Source organism: Ctenopharyngodon idella, chromosome 18 (genome assembly GCF_019924925.1).
Source record: "Ctenopharyngodon idella isolate HZGC_01 chromosome 18, HZGC01, whole genome shotgun sequence".
In the NCBI taxonomy this organism is placed as follows: Eukaryota; Metazoa; Chordata; class Actinopteri; order Cypriniformes; family Xenocyprididae; genus Ctenopharyngodon; species Ctenopharyngodon idella.
The window spans coordinates 26828283-26845613 of NC_067237.1; the positions used below are offsets into that span (position 1 = coordinate 26828283).

The 17331-nt window shown below is 38.3% G+C and overlaps 1 protein-coding gene across 2 annotated transcripts in view; it reads left to right on the plus strand.

The window, feature by feature from the left end:
* Nucleotides 1-17331, plus strand: part of hipk2 (homeodomain interacting protein kinase 2) — a 113973-nt gene that overhangs the window by 25254 nt on the left and 71388 nt on the right. For both annotated transcript variants that reach the window (XM_051869753.1, XM_051869754.1), the window contains exon 2: nucleotides 3083-4223. In XM_051869753.1, the coding sequence (XP_051725713.1) occupies nucleotides 3083-4223 (1141 nt within the window). The remainder of the gene's footprint in view (nucleotides 1-3082; nucleotides 4224-17331) is intronic.

Here is a 17331-nt window from a genome sequence, read left to right on the forward strand (position 1 = left end):
TGTTTTAACCCAGTGAATAGGTTATTTTAACCCAGAAGTTGGGTTAAATGTTTGCCCAACCTGCTGGGTAGTTTTATTTAACTCAGATATTCTTTAAAAATTACTATATTACTTGTTGTTAGAATTGAACATTTATTAAGTTTAATGAATAATAATTAAACAATAAACATTTATTAAATTGCTTATTAGTAAATGTTCACCTTTTGATTATTATTGTTGTATCTAGTAATTATGTGTCTGATTTTTAATTTCCAACCTATTTTGGGTTCATTTTAAGCCAGCCATATAGTAATTTTTAAACAATAGTTTGGTTAAATAAAACTGCCCAGCATGTTGGGCAAATATTTAACCCAACCGCTGGGTTTGTCCATTTTCAACCCAACTTGTGTTTTTTTTAACCCAGCATTTTTTAGAGTGTCTCTTGACTAACTTTGCTTTTATTGTTAAATTTCCAATTAATTTTAATTCTTCTTTACATTCAAGTTCAAATTGCAGTTCTGCATCCAGGTATTGAATTGGAATTTAAAAGGCATTCTTAATTCAGTTCTCAATGGCGCACAGCCTTGGTTCAAAGTCAGGTTAGGATTTAGACGTCCACTTTGGTTTCTACCATGTGACGTGTCCAGAGTATAACATGGCGAGACATAGATTTTAAGGTACTCCATAGGATCAGATTGGATTAAAATTGCCCAAAACAAACATGATGAGCCATGATGAGTTAGATAGCAGAGTTGTTGCAGAGTGGCAATCTGAACGTGTCAGCTGCCCGCGAGACTAGATTACCACTCATGTTTGACGCAAAGAATTCCAGGGATGTTCCATCTGATCAGCCGCTGCTGTGGGGGATTTATTACTTTCCAAGCTCCGTTCCCTACCTCTACAAACACACATACTCACACTCCGAGCAACTGACCATATACAAATTATTTTTAACGTAAAGACCTGGCAAAGAAAAGCATAATCCAAGGAGTGACATCTGGCCTAGTAGCTTATGGGATTAACATAGGGCCCTTGCTCCTAATCGGAATAGCGGATGTTCTTCATTACTTGCTCCATCAACAAATTGCCAGTGAGGTCCTATTTATTTTCAATTTAAATGACCAAGTTTAATACATTTTATATAATCTTGTAGTCTATATAGTGGTAAATAGATTATGTATTATGTAGATTATAGCATCTGCAGTGCAGGCTGTTTTGGTTGAAGCTATAGATTATGAATAGTGCATATGTAATATAGGTTAGAGGAGATTTATGGTATAAAGTCTAAGATATACAGTGTGTATGCAGTATGGACTGTATGGGCAGCATTTAATCAACTTTTAAAGCCCAAGAATCCCTGGGCTTTAAAGCTAAAGCCAAATGACTATTGAAAATATTCAATGGCACTGTCAAATGTTAGAGGTACAGTAGAAGGAGGAAAGATGGGTTGAAAAGTAAAAGAAAGTAGAGAAGCAGAAAGGTAATTTTGAAACTGTAACTATGAAGAATTATGAAGTGATGATGATGAAGTGTTCATGTAAAGTTTCCTCTGTATGTTTCCTGTCTTGGGAATTTTCTTGCGTCAAGAAATTCCTCAAACCAAATGAGATTCATTATCTGCTTGTAAGATGAGACCACAAAGGAAAAAGTAATTATTCTTATAGAGATTCATTTTGTATGGAAAACATCATAAGAGATCCATTGTATATTTAACATCCTTTGTGGAGACTAAGGATAGAGATATTCTAGATAGCTTTGGTTGTGTTGTCAAGAAAAATATTACTAACCCTCTCATGTCATTTCAAACCTTTTTTTGCTGTTATTTTTTTCCATGGAACATAGTTTTTACAGTGACAATGGTGAAATTGATGAAATCTGCCCCTTTAAAATGATCTTTTTGTGCTTTACAGTAGCAGTTTAGGTATGAACTGATATGCATGTATGGCGTGAAATGCACACTGAAGGAGCCTTTTTATTTCCTAGTGCGCTAATTCGGGCCACTTTGGAGATTCTGTAAATAGTGCATTACAGCGTGCTCTGCATGTAATCCTCTCTGTACTGTAATCATTATTTTAGCACTACAAACAGTGCCGTTCGTGAGGGCTATTTCTGGACTGTTGTTTGCTTGGAGAAGCGTTGTCTGTTCTGAAGCACAGAGAGTTCCCAGAAGCCCAAATCCCGCTCAGTTCTGCTTATGTTGTTTTGTTTTGAGGATCTAATGTTGAGATGTTATTCAGATGTTTCAGGTTCAAGTGCTTTTTCTTTTTCAAATGCCTCTGGAAAAGTGATGTGCATCTCCCTGAGGTAAACGGTGCAGTGTGTGTTGTATGCATGGGCTACAGTTTTTTTTTTTTTTTTTTTTTTTTTTTTGGAGGAAATTGCAATCATTCCTTGAGACTCACGCAAATTGCCCTGGGTTTGACATGGTCTCTGCCTTTTTGGTGGTCCTTACATAGCACAATGTTTTTACAGAAATCCTGGGGGGCCAGTAAAGAATCATTAATATTGCATTTTGGGCCAATTCACTGCAGATTTGCACTGTGTATATAGTGGATAGAAGGGGTTCCTTTTTTAAATTATTTATTTCTAGTACAGACTAATCAGAACCTAAAAGAAAACATTTAGCTTTTTTTTTTTTATTTAAAAATAAATGAAAAAAGATGTTTTTTCAGATTTCGCTAACTTCGGGAAATGTTTTCATCAAATTTGTCAAGGTAATACAAAAAAAAGAGGCTAGATTTGCAACAAGAGCAGTCAAGCTTCGAATGTTATTGGAAAATACACATATCTAGGTTTTTTACTCACCACATGGATTCATTTTATGTAGAAATGTTCATAAATATATATAGTGAAATCAGTCCAGGTGCTGCCCTGAAGCTGACTCTATCAACTTTAGTTTCAAGTCTGAACACTGCTGAGCAATCAAACCGAAAGTGTGCAAGGTATTTGTACAACGGCTATTTTATAAGTAAGCATCTGGACTCTGACTCTATTAAACTGGCCTGCCGTGACCTGTAGGATTTTTATTTAAAGCTTATGCTCGAGTTTCAATCCAAGTTTCACATTCTCTCTCTCTCTTTCTTCCCTCCCTCTCGTTTTTCAGGTATGGCCTCGCAAGTGCAAGTCTTCTCCCCTCACACTCTCCAGTCAAGTGCCTTCTTTAGCGTGAAGAAACTGAAGGTGGAGCAGAGTTGCAACTGGGATATGACAGGGTACGGCACGCACAGCAAGGTCTACAGTCAGAACAGCAAGCAGAGTGTCTCAGTCGCCCCAGTGGGCATCAACGCCGCCAGTCTCCAGGTCTCCAACTCTTCCCTGTCCTACGAACAGGCCCTCCTCTTCCCGGCCGGCTCGGGGCACATTGTGGTGGCCTCGGCCAGCAGCACATCTGGGGCGGCTGGTCAACTGTTGGGCAGCACCGGTAGTAGCGGAAGCGGCAGCGGAGGCCACAATCTGACGCGCCGCAGCACCGTCAGTCTGCTGGACACGTACCAGCGATGCGGGCTTAAGCGGAAAAGCGAGGAGCTGGACAACAACAACGGCAGCGGGAGCAGCGTGCACGTGGTTGAGGAGCAGCAGCCGCCTGCACCCATGATCCAGAACAACACGCAGAGCGGGGCCACCGTCGCGACAGCGACCGCCTCCACCACAGCGACGTCCAAGAACAGCGGCGCCAACAGCGAGGGCGACTACCAGCTCTTGCAGCACGAGGTGCTTTGCTCCATGACCAACACCTACGAGGTGCTGGAGTTCCTTGGTCGAGGGACATTCGGGCAGGTGGTGAAGTGCTGGAAACGTGGCACCAGTGAGATCGTGGCCATCAAGATCCTCAAGAACCACCCTTCGTATGCGCGGCAGGGCCAGATCGAAGTGAGCATACTGGCTCGGCTGAGCACGGAGAGCGCGGATGACTACAACTTCGTTCGAGCGTACGAGTGCTTCCAGCACAAGAACCACACGTGCCTGGTCTTCGAGATGTTGGAGCAGAACCTGTACGACTTCCTTAAGCAGAACAAGTTCAGTCCGTTGCCGCTCAAGTACATCCGACCGATCCTGCAGCAGGTGGCCACTGCCCTCATGAAGCTCAAGAGCCTCGGACTGATCCACGCCGACTTGAAACCTGAGAACATCATGCTTGTAGACCCAGCCCGCCAACCCTACAGGGTCAAGGTCATCGACTTTGGCTCTGCTAGTCACGTCTCCAAAGCAGTGTGCTCTACCTACCTGCAGTCTAGATACTATAGGTAAGGCGCTAATGTTGTCATGCCTTTTGTCGGAATTGCTTCTCTTCAAATGTTCATTGTAAAGTTTTGGTTAGTGAATGGTTACTCTGCCTGTGTCAATATTCCTGTAGTTCTGTAGTATGTACTGACTTGAATGACTAACTTCTCTTCTTATAGGTGTGTAGTAGAATTTATTTAGAGAAGTTAAATTCCTGGATTAACTGCTTCCACCATTTTGAAATTGTTCTTTGACCCGGATGTACTTTGACTTGCACTGCAAAAAAATTACTTCTCATTGACTTTTTAATTTGACCTTTTTGACTTGCTTTCCAGTAAAACAAGAAAGTTACTTGAGAAGCAGCACTGCATAAGGTATTTGGCCAGATTTACTAAACAGGGCAAATTACCGTGAGACTGCAATCCCATAAAAGCACCGATGAGAGTGAAAAGTTCTGCGGGTGATCTACAATGCACAAATAAAAGAACACATACGCAGCCAGTTCATTTCCATAATGACCAACTCAATCTACCAAAAGCAGCGCAAATTAGCATAGGGTTGCAGCAAATAAAAAATAACGTGGCTTAGTAATCGATATGTTCGGATAACATCTTCCTTTGGCATTCCAAATAATTTATAACATGAGTGTAGAAAAAATCTCTCCTCTGCCACGCGCTCTCTGATCTCTTCGGCGCCTATCGCAGCCATGTCAAGCGCAAAATGGGTTAAGACATGCTTTTTTGGGCGTTAATTAATTGCACAAATACCAGTAAATTGACTACCTCAAAACCTTAGTAAATCTCGTTGCATGATTCAAATACTCTCCTCCCATAAACTTTGCATCTGAATATGCAATGAGTGAGCCGAAAAAATAACTGTGTCCACGCCATTTCAATGCTAATTTCTCACTGCATGTCTTTAGTAAATCCTCACAGTAGTTTTTTTTAAGCCAAAAGATGGTTTGCGTTGGTGCAAGCTGTTAGTAAATCTGGCCCATTAAGAATTAATTTGGGTATGAGTGTATTTTGTCTCACTAATTTAAAGGAAAGGTGGTTAAAAAGGAGAGTTTATCCATGTAGAACAACATTTTGGTACCTATATCACTGTACCGTCTTACAGTTTTCCATAATTTTTCTATTTGCTTTTTTAAATCTTATGGCTCTTGTGGGCTTAAAAGGATACTAACAAGTGCAACTGCATAAGATACCAAGACGTGTTTTCAGAAAATGTATCTTTAATACAAGTGTATTCCATCTTACTACACTTGTTTTTAAACATATGACAACATACTTACTGTATATTCAAGATACAATCTGTGAAAATATCGTAAAAATATTTTAATATCTTATGCAGTATTGCTTATTGCGTACGTACTGTAACACTAATGAGAATTAATTTTTGCAGTGTGTTGTACATCATCCAGGTATTGTTCCCCTACTGTATCATGAATACTGAGTATGCAGATATTCTATACCTTTGATTTACTTTTTCCACACTGTGTAGTAAGGAAGTGCGCATATAACTTCCTCAACACGTGCGTTTAGAGAAAGTCATAAAATTCATTGGCTTGCTGAGAACCTGATTCCTTATCTTATTTAATGTGATAAAACATGTTGAATTCTGCTTTGAAGATTAAAATAGTCCATTTACTGTGTTTTACAGCATGGTACAGCTTCATGGTGGCAGCACCTGGAAGATATTTAGAGCTGTTTTTTTTTTTTTTTTTGCATCCATTCTTTCCACCTTTAGAGTTCCTAGTACAAAAAAGGCAGTATATTGTGCTTTTGAATAAAAAACCCTAAAGAAATGCAGCATCGAGTTGACTATAAACAGGGGGCCAGTTTCATTTCGATTCACTTCCCTCCTCCCAACCCGAATCCATTGCTCTCATCACTACTAACCATCTCCCTAGGGATGAAGATATGGGGTCACCGTCAGTTCCCCGGCAATACTTCCCTGTAATCCACACCAGAGTGCCGACATTAGAAACAGATGCCTCACTTGAAAGCTGCTTATTTTTTTTCCAGTCAACTCTTTCATTTACCTATAGCCTTGTTTGGGTTTCACGGGCCAGATTGAGCCGTTTTGTGTAGACTTAGACCTGGTTCACACAGAAGCTTGCTCTGTTGGATAGCCTCTAGTAGACCGACAGTAGGTTAGGTTAGGTGGATGACCACACAGCCACCCTGAAAGAAATCAAACGCAGGGGAATGAGTCAGTCCAAGTGCTGCCAGATGTGTTACGTTTAGGATGCCACTGGCATAGTTACTAAATGAGGGCAGATAGGCTATTGTTTGAGTTTTGCAAATGCTTTGAGGCTTGTAAAGGCAACCGGCCACTTGGTCATGTTTGGTAAATTGCTGAAGTGAGTGGAAACTATCAACAAGTGTGTTGTTGACTGTTCCCTTCTTTTTTTCCCAGCTGTCCTGATGTAATCGGTTTGCACGTAGGGAAAGATCTGAGATCAAAATAGACCGAAAACAGCATGCTTTTGGCTCAAGGTCAATGTAAATGAGAATTTCATTTATTTTCTGTCCCAGTTTGGTGAAGAACATTTCCATCAGGATGTACAAATAATCTGCATAAACATTTTTTCAAACTTCTGAATGCACCATGATTGTCCTGATCCTCAACAAGAATACATATTCTAAATTATACATCTATTTAGGGAAAGCATGTTCTGACAGAGCAGGAAAACGTCTGTCCTGGAGTGCCACTGTCCTGCAGAGTTTAGGAAAAAAAAAAAACTCACCTGCCTGTAGCCTTAAAGGGGACCTATTATGCCCCTTTTTACAAGATGTAATATAATTCTCAGGTGTCCCCAGAATTTGTCTGTCAAGTTTCAGCTCAAAAACCCCACAGATAATTTATTAAACCATGTTGTGAATGCTTATTTTTGAGTGGAAGAAAAAACATGCTTTTTTTCGTGCACGTATCTTTAAATGCAAATGAGCTGCTGCTCCCCACCCCTCTTTCCAGAAGAGGGCGGAGCCTACAGCTCGCGCCTTGGATAACAAAAACAGAGTGCGCACACCCGAAGCACATGCACAGAAAGCTGGCTGTTGAACGGCGCGTCCCGTGAGTATCAGACTAAGTTCTCTTTCACGTGTTAGTGCGCTTAAAGGGATAGTTCACCCAAAAATGAAAACTTGATGTTTATCTGCTTACCCCCAGGGCATCCAAGATGTAGGTGACTTTGTTTCTTCAGTAGCGGCTCATGACGACACATTGATGTCCTAAGACACGAAACGATCAGAACGCGCGTTCAGACCTCACCAACCGGATGCGCAAGGCAGTTGGACATAGTGATGTTTTAGAGGTGAAAAATTATATAAATACTGTTCAGTTTCTCACACAAACCGATCGTTTCGTGTCTTAGGACATCAATGTTTCGTCACGAGCCACAGGGTTTAATTTGGATTTGTCTGTGGTTGTTTTTCTGACTCTTATGGATGGAGTTCCCATTGACAAGCATTATACGACTGACAGACCGCAACGGTTGGAGTTAAAAATCATCATTTGTGTTCTACTGAAGAAACAAAGTCACCTACATCTTGGATGCCCTGGGGGTAAGCAGATAAACATCAAATTTTCATTTTTGGGTGAACTATCCCTTTAAACGGTCAAATACACACAAAGTTCAGATAAACACAGTCGAATGTCTGTGAACATAAACTGCAAGTAAAGAAATCTTGTATGTTAGATTGGTGTATTAAAGTGAAAGCAGCATAATATACAGTACCTACTGCTGTATATGCTGTTAATATGAATCAAACAACAAAAGAAAAACAGAAAATCACTCGCTGCTCTTGACTGAATAACTTAGTAGCTTTAATAAGAATAAATTTCTCACTTGAATGCTGCTGCTAAGTGCTCTGGTGAGGTGATAAACATGGCGGACTGTGTACAGCTCACTCAGGGCGGGGTTTATGCTAATAGGGGAAGAGTCTGTCAGCAGTTGTGGGCGGGGCCTTAGCATTTGTGATGTCACAAAAGCTACAATGTGCAAACGGCTTGTTCTGAGACATGATTTATGGAGATAAAAAAAAAAGAGGAGGGGGTGGATTTTTACCATTATAGGATGGTTGTGCACACACACCCCGACACACATTTATGGTCAAACACCATGTAAAATTTGAATGTGAATTTTGCATAATAGGTCCCCTTTAAGACCAAAGTATACGGAGAAAATAAAATATACCCGGGCCTTTAGTAGTCCTGAGCACATTGATTGCCCTGTCCAGGTGTGTTTGATTTGGATTGGAGATAAACTCTGCAGGACTGTGGAACTGCAGGACCGAAGTTGCCCATCCATGTGATAGGGTATATTTCAGCTCTACCCATGTGCATTAATTGAGTGTGTGACAGTGATGAGTTAAGTGTGAAGAGTGGTACAGGAGCTGTTGTTACTCTGAGTTTGTATCCTCTTTCTTGAGGGAGTTCACATACAAGATGATCTCCTAATTTCCTCCCAGCTGGAACGAAGAGGAGAAAAAAGCTGACAATGAACAGAGTCGCATCAGCCGTCAGCCTTGTACATCTGGAGTGAGAGAGAGTAGAGGGAGAGAGAATAAGACATAGCAAGCACTACTACTGTTTTGCATATTTAGTGTTAGGGATTTGTTCAAATCTTTAAACCTATATGTTAAAATTTGGTGCATAACCATTTAATTTCATACGATTGATGGGATATGATTTTGAAATGATAGTACACTGCAAAAAAAAAAGAAAAAGAAAAAAAGAATCCTCTTTTTGACTAGCATTTGTCTTATTTGAAAGTTATCTAAAAATATCTAAAAAATATTTAAAACAAGATAAATTTACTTGAAGCAACACTGCATAAGATACTATGATTTGTTTTCAGAGAATTAATCTTTAAAATTAGTTTATTTTGTCTTATTGCACTGACAAATGTTTTGCACTTATTTTAAGTACAAATGAGTTAAAAGACAGTAAGACAAGATACATGTGTATTCAAGATACAGTATGTGAAAACAAGTCTTAATATCTTGCTTCTCAAGTACATTTATCTTATTTTAAGGATATTTATATATTTGTATATAAAAACTAATTAAGAAGTCATTTTTTTTTCCTAAAATTTACATTGAAAGAGAGGCCAAGCCATGTCTAGATACTTGGGTGCCTGCTCTTTTGACTTTGGCAAGTAAGCATCATCTAGCAACCACCCAGGACACCATAGCAACCATGCAAAAAATCACTCAGAGCTCTTTAGGAACCACATAGCAATGCCATGGCAAACACTAATATTGTTCTGTGTATTTTGTCTTAGATTTCTTAATGTGTCCACATTGCAAGAATGTTTAGGTGCAACCACTTAAAACATCCCAGCAACCGCATAGCAACGCCCAAGCAATGACTCAAAATCCTCTAGCAAACGCATAGCAACACCTTAGCAACAGCCAAAACAACCTAGAAACCGCATAGCAACACCGTTGGAACCCCCTACAACACCATAAGGCTGGCCCACACTAAAGAATGCTTCAAATCTTATCAAATTTTCAAAATGTGAGAGACCACAAACATAATGATAAAAAAAATCATAGATTTAACAGTTTTGTTCCTATATTAGCATACCACACACTAACAGATTTCATTCACAAACAACCAGATTCTGGACTGTGAACACAGGAAATCTTGCAAAATCTCTCTTGGTCAAACGTTAGAGTAAACAAACATGGTGGACGACGGGTAAGAAGAAATGACAACAATAGTGTTTGGACTGTCTACAGAAAATTGGCGGAAAAAAAGAAAAATGTTTGGATGAAGGAGTTTTATGCTTCCGTCGCTTTCTGATTGGGTATCGTTTCGTTCCATGTGACAATCTTCAGAGTATGTACGCTTTTGTCTTCGGGGTCCACCCCACACAACAGGATTTCTGATCATAAATATTCAACATGTTGGATATTTACGATTTTTGAGAACGGTGCGGCCCGACGTTCTTCCGAGCAGATTTAATCACTCTTAACACACCTTACACCACGGGAAAATCGGATGAGATAATCTGTAGAACCATCAAGATAATCAAGACTAGAATTGTCGGAATGGTAGAATTGGGCCCAAAATTGGCCCGATTATCTTGTAGCATGTGGGCGCCTTTAGAGTTTTGCATGGAAAGCACCACTTCAGAAAACCAAAAAAATCTATATTTTGTTCATGCATGCAGTATGATTGCAGATCTGTTGTAGGTGGTCTATAATTAACATTGCATCGATGTGTTGCATTTCTGTGCTGAAAGTAAAAAGATACCTCAATCAGACATCAGCCTACTGTTACCAACTGGTTCTCACCTCATTTTTTAGTAACAGGACACACACAGAAATGTAGCCAGCAGCGACCCACCTGTAGAGGCCTCCCACAGAGTTATATAGCCCTGGGAGAGGATCACACTGTTCTTGGAACGCTCTGACTGTTTAATACAGGCTTCTGTTGAAACGGGGGGCTTCTGTCTCTCATAGGGGAAAATCTTATAATGGAAAAGAGAGAGAAAGATTGTGGTTTTCTGAAAGGATCATCAGCAGACACTTTTCTAAATGGCTGCTGCTAGTGAATCTGCAGTGTGACAAGAATACAACGTTGATCTCCTTTCATACATCATATCTGTGTGGATATTTTCAAAGATACTCCCTGCTGGCTTAAAGGTGAAGTGTGTGTTTTTTTGTTTTTTTCCCCCATTTTTTTCCCTTGCCTATTCTTAGACCAACAAGTATTTATGATTAACTATAAGTAAACCCTTTTTAGTTTAAAAAATGTGAACCAGTTCGCAAAAACTGTGTGAACAACTGTTTCATGAATTGGATTGAATCGCTGACTCACTGAACCAAGAACATTTTGAGTCAAATCTTTGTGATTAATCGGTTAAACCATTTCACAAAAATGGACTAGACAATTCTTTCACAAATCGAACTGAATCACTGATTCATTTACCCGAAAAACATTTATTATATACTGTATGTTCTAAATGTTGTTATTTTTTAGTATTATTTTTACTGTTAAAAAGAATTGTTGGTTTAACTTAAAAAAGTAAGTTTACCTGGTTGCCTTAAAATTTTGAGTTCATTGAAATTAAAATTTGAGTTAATAAAATGAAGGCAATTGGTTTAATCAACAGAAACTCAAAATATTATGTCATCAGAACACATTAATTATTGTTGATTTGACAAAAGAAAATTTTTTTATTTCTAATATTTTCTAATTTTTTATTTTATTTTTTTTTATTTAAGCTTTATTTAAATTAACACTGTTTTGTTTGACCCATGACCACCCAATGGCATGAGCTGGGGGTTGTGACCTGTTTGTCCAACCAATGGAAGATGGAGGGAGTGTTTAGGAAACCTTTTTGAAAGATCATTATTTTTGCAATTCCATTTAGTGATTAAGAAATTACACACTTCACCTTTACTGCATAACAAGGCCACAAATCTTTCTATGAGAGGAAAAGAACGGTAATCACTTCTGTGTCTCTCAATCTGTCTGGATTTATTACATCTGGACTGTTGATGAGAACAGCTGAATCAAAGGAGATTAAAACAAGCTTCTACCATTAAACCTCATGAAAAACTTGAGAATTAAGGCTAACCCTGGCACCAAGGTTACCAAATGTTTCTATCGAAGGCAGTGGCTTTCAACAGAACTGTTATATAAAGACATGCTCGTTCATGCATCTTCCATTCTGTTCCCTGCAGTTATTTGTTTTGGCAGTGCTTTTAAATCTGAGGGACAATTACCCGCGACCTTCGATAGGACAGGATGCACAAAATGTTCCCTTTGCATATTTTTAACTAAAGCCCCCATCAGCCCTCCCCTTCTCGTAACTTTGCTTCCTAAAAGGCTCCTCTTAAGATGCCATCAGCTGTAAAAGTGATTGTGGAAGGCAGGGAGGACTCTCAGCAGGAAATTTCCAAAGTCTCAGCAGCTTGCCGATGGCTTTGGTGTCATTCTCCTGCTGCAAACACCCCGTGAAAGCTTCCACAAGCGGATGTCAGCACTGGCAACGCAGACTCTATCAGCTGTTCTTCATATCTTTACTGACGCTGCTCAACGCAAACCAACAGTCTGTCGGTTCTGCTGTTATTTGAGCCATTGAACACAAATGCACATGGTGTATTGGATTTAAGAGCTCTTATAACGTAGGTGTAGCTAGTTTTCGTGTGATTTTATAGATTTTTCACGGGGCTGAATTGACAAGCAAACAAAGCTATGTTAATTAAGGTAAACATTAGAGAGGCAATTAGCTGCATACACATGCTAGCCATGGAAAAACCAGTTGGGCTATATGTGACTCAAATGTTGCATGTGTTTAATTAGACAATAACAGCCTTATTAAAGTAGTAAATAGCAGTTTTATGCAGCTTAAGTGTGATCTTTGAGTCTTTTCTATGTCTTATTTTAAGTCGACGTGAATTTCTATTGGCAAAGTATTTAACTTACACAATGTGACATTTTTGAGTGAAACGGGATATTCAAGAAAAAAAGGTATGTAGGGCAGGACTTGATTTTATCCATTGTGTACTGTATCTGTTTCCTTGTGTGTGTGTGTTGTTGTTTTGTTTTTTTAATCATGACTTTAACATTTTTTATTTTAAGATTACAAAGACAAGTGTAATTTGTTTTTAGAATAATGTACATAATGAACCATTGAATTTAAACATGCTTTTAGACACTAGGGCCAATTCTGATTTCCCTTTGACGTTAAAAAGTAGGCTGGGTATTGACACAAATTTGAAATTGATTAGATTTTGATTCACAAGCTTGCGATTCGATTCTGATTCAATTAAATATTGATTAATTTGGATAGGTATATATCAGGTACATGGCAAATTTTCTCAAGAAAAAAAAACAAAAAAAAACAACAACTAATGCTGTAAACTATACAGGGAGTCAGTTGTACTACATTACTATAATATTGAAGGATACAATTAACTGATTTGTATACAAATACTTAAATTACACTCAAGGAAGTGTATTTTATAATAATAAAGTTTTAATACTAACTTTACAATTGCATTATATTTCTACTCCAAATCGTTGACAAACATTTAAATGGTGGCTGTCATAAAAACTTGACAGATTTATTCAATCATGCATTAAATATTGAAGAACATTAAAAATTATAATGAATATGGTGCACATTTTTAGTAAAATGCTGCTCTCTAGAACTCATTTTGAGCTGATTAATGAGTTTATGGTCACTGAATATGGTTTTCTGAGGTAAATGTGATGTTACGTGACCTAGTTTACAAGTTTACTGTTTTATTGACATCTTTCCGCGGTTGAAACACTGATTGAGCGATTCCATGAGACATTTTGGTAAGTTGTGCTGTATCTTTTAACATACCTTCAGATGTTCATTCATGTTTATTTCGAGCTGTATCTGGTATTAAAGCAGAGGAGATTGTCAGTTCACGTGCGTTTTGCTTAAACTGAGGTGCTACAGCGATTTTTTGAATTTCGTAATAAAATAGACAGAATTTGAAATCTGAGACTTTGTTTCATATCAAAATTAACAAAGCACAAGCTTATTGTGATTTATTGTATGGGAATTGCGCTTTAATGTTCTGTTCATTCATCAACTGAAAACAGGATAGACTAATCCATTCTTGGAATTTATGGATCGATATCGGTTCATAAAAATGAGAATCGATTAATTCTCATTTCGATAAATCTATTTTTTTTTTTTTTTAAACCCAGCCTTATTAAAATGACATGATGGCTTTTGTGTTCAGTTTTGAGGCTCATTAGCTTTGCCAGAGTGACATCTTAGATTTATATTTGCACAAGGACATCATTCCATTGGTATGAGGCTGTTCCTAATAATACTCTGTTTATTCAGGTTATGTCAGCTTAAATCCCTGCGCCGTATCTGTGGTGCGGGCTAGCTAATGATGTAACAGGTAAATCTGGCTAGCTTACTGTGGACCAGATAAAGCAGATTATAGTCCTGTCCCACTTGGGTCTTTTACCCCTTTTATCTTAAATGAAATAAGGAAGTATATTACGAGTAGAATGTCCCGTAAGTTTGAGGTTTATGTAAAAACACCGCCGTCAGCTGAGTGTTACATGCCTGCGGTTGGAACAAAGAGAGCAGATGCGTAGCATATGCTGTTATACGTGCAGCCTCTTTCTCTTTCTCTATACCTCCATCCACAACATCCCACCCAACCCCTAGCTGTCGTCAGTTCTGAGCACTTTGAAGACCCTGCTGGGTTCGGCAGTGTGAGTCATAGCGGGTAGAGGTCACCAAGGAAGAGACAGCATGGCCACTCAGTGTGTCAGTCAATACTCTCCAGACGTCAGAGCCTTAATATAGGAGGGCTTGAGGGGAAGAGAGCATGCTTTGCACATTTTTCTTCGATAGGCTGAAATTTAGCCCAAAGATGCACAGGATCCAGAACTCATGACCTTGCTTTCTTTAGAACATCCAATGCGCTAATGGCCTAAGCTCGTAACCTGAGGGATCTCATCCAAGAATCTATTTATTTGGACACATCGATCATAACAGCACAGCTTGAATGTGCCATAATGCAGGAATCAGCTATTATGGCTGTTACTGTCTGTTCTTAAAGCGCTGCATTGTGCAAAATGCAATGTGACCTCTTCTCTAGCCATGATGCGAATGATTCGCCCTCAAGACATTAGTGTTTGGTGTCCTTCACAACATGGGGCTGGATTCACGAAGCATTCTTAATGCTATTTTCTTAATGAAAACATTCTTAATTTTTATTGAAGTTATTTTGAAATAATTTTTTTCTTCATATTTTATAACTTGAAGGGACATGTTAAAGGTTTAGTTCACCCAAAAATGAAAATTCTGTCATTAATTACTCACCCTCATGTCGTTCCAAACACGTAAGATTTAATTATCGTCATTCAAGGCCCAGAATGTTACTAAAGACATTGTTAAAATAGTCAATGTGACTACAGTGGTTCAACCTTAATTTTATGAAATGACAAGAATACTTTTTGTGCGCAAAAACAAAACAAAAATAACGACTTTATTTAACAATTTCTTCTCTTCTCTGTCATTTTCCTAAGCTGTTTACAATGTAGAGACAGTGCAGCGCTTCCAGGTTCTGACACAGAATGCCAGTCTTCAGTGTCACATGATCCTTCAGAAATCATTCTAATATGCTGATCTGGTGCACAAGAAACATTTCTTATTATTTAGTATTGAAAACAGTTGTGCTGCTTAATATTTTTTGTGGAAACCATGATAAACCATTTTTTAGGGTTCCTTGATTGATAGAAAGTTCAGAAGAATATTTATTTGAAATATGAATCTTTTGTAACATTATAAATGTCTCTTTTGATCAATTTAATGCATCCTTGCTGAATATTAATTTAGTAACCACCTAGCAATCACTCAGAACACCCTAGTATCATGGCGGTGAGTTCAGCATGGACCCATCACAGCACTAACAAAAAAGGAGACAAACCTGTATTATCAAGCTGTTCATCTAAAGAACATCACGGGGAACATGATTCCTTTCTGGCACAAAACAATATGCCTCAGTGTGAGCAGTCAGAACCTGCCTATCTTGTGTTTATAAATGAACTACCGTTCCAGGACATTTGCGGTGGCTCCATGGCAGGCATTAAGAAGCACTTTAATGAATGAGGTTGCCACTAGTTACTGTTCTCTCAAGCGTACGTAAGGCATCTTTTTATTCCGACGCCACTGAGCAGTGGGATTCGCTTACACAGAGCCTTGAATATGAGTTAGGCTGGCCTATAGCAACTGAACTAGAGCTGTTTACCCATAATGCAACAAAAACAGGCAACAGACATCACTGGGGTCTTTGATATGCTTTCCACAAGAGAATAAGGGTTTGTTTGTACTGCTCAGATAGAAGCTAATATAATAATACAGAGGAGGTAGAACACTTCTTTGGCAAATGTCAACCGTGACATTTTCTTTGTTATTAAGATTACGTTTTCCAGGGATTTTTTTTTTTTGACTGATGGCCATCGAGGTGCACTGCATTGATGAAAGAATGATATTTTTTCTCTCTCTCTCTTCGGACCTCTCAAGAATTACTTTTATGAGACGTTCAGCCTTTTGTGAAGATGAGTGACAGAAACGTAATAACGCTCGTTTCATTTGCCTGTGGGCTACCCGCTTCATAGCGTCTTACTTTCTTCTCAACGGAGCAAGAGACAAGTAGCTAATTAACTCCTGCTACTTGAGCATCTTAACACCAAGCCAACTGCTCAAAGTCATTTTAGCCTGCTACAAAAACCCTTCCATATCAATTTTGACAGATATGGATGCTTTTAGTCTATTTTAAGAGCTATATCGTGGTCATTTTTACCAGTATAAATTTAACATTTTGTTGTTTTTCAGTGCTAATTTAGCATAGTGGCTAGTAGGATACAAGGGCTAAAGGCAAACATTAAGGAAAATCTTCTTTTCACTACTCCCGTAGTGTATGATTGTAGAAAAAAGCAACACATTTTGTGGGAAACGAAATCAAAAAAGTAGTTTCTTTGGTTTAAAAATCATATAAATGTATATTTCAGGTAAAAGGCTCACCAGCATAGGGCAAAAGGCTACTAGTATGGACACAAATCCTTTAAAGTATTATGCTTTGTCGGCGCCGCTAGCCTTGTGGGCAGCACACCGACATATAACGTCGTTGCGCTTCAGGCGACCCGAGATCGTGGACCATTCCCAATCCCGTACCCTCTCTCTGTCCCACCTCGCTTCCTGTCCACTCTATACTATCCTCTCATAATAAAGGCAAAAATTGCTAAATATAAATGTTAAAAAAGTAATATGTTTTATATACTACATTAATACTTACAAAGTTTTAACTGTATTCTGTTTATTTTGATAAAATCATTTAATTTACTTTATTTAGTTAGTACACTTTCATTGAATTGTTCATTTTTAAAAAATATAGAAAATTAAAGAATATATATATATATATTTTACCTCAAACCATACTTTTACATTTTTCAGTTATTGAAAAACTGTTGATTTAATTTCCTTGGACAAAACTGAAAAACATTAACAAGACCCTTGTCTCAAAAATACTTTTGGAAATTTTTCTCATTAGCTAAATAAATGTACAGCGATTTAAAAGATGAAATATTAGATCAACTTACCGCAAT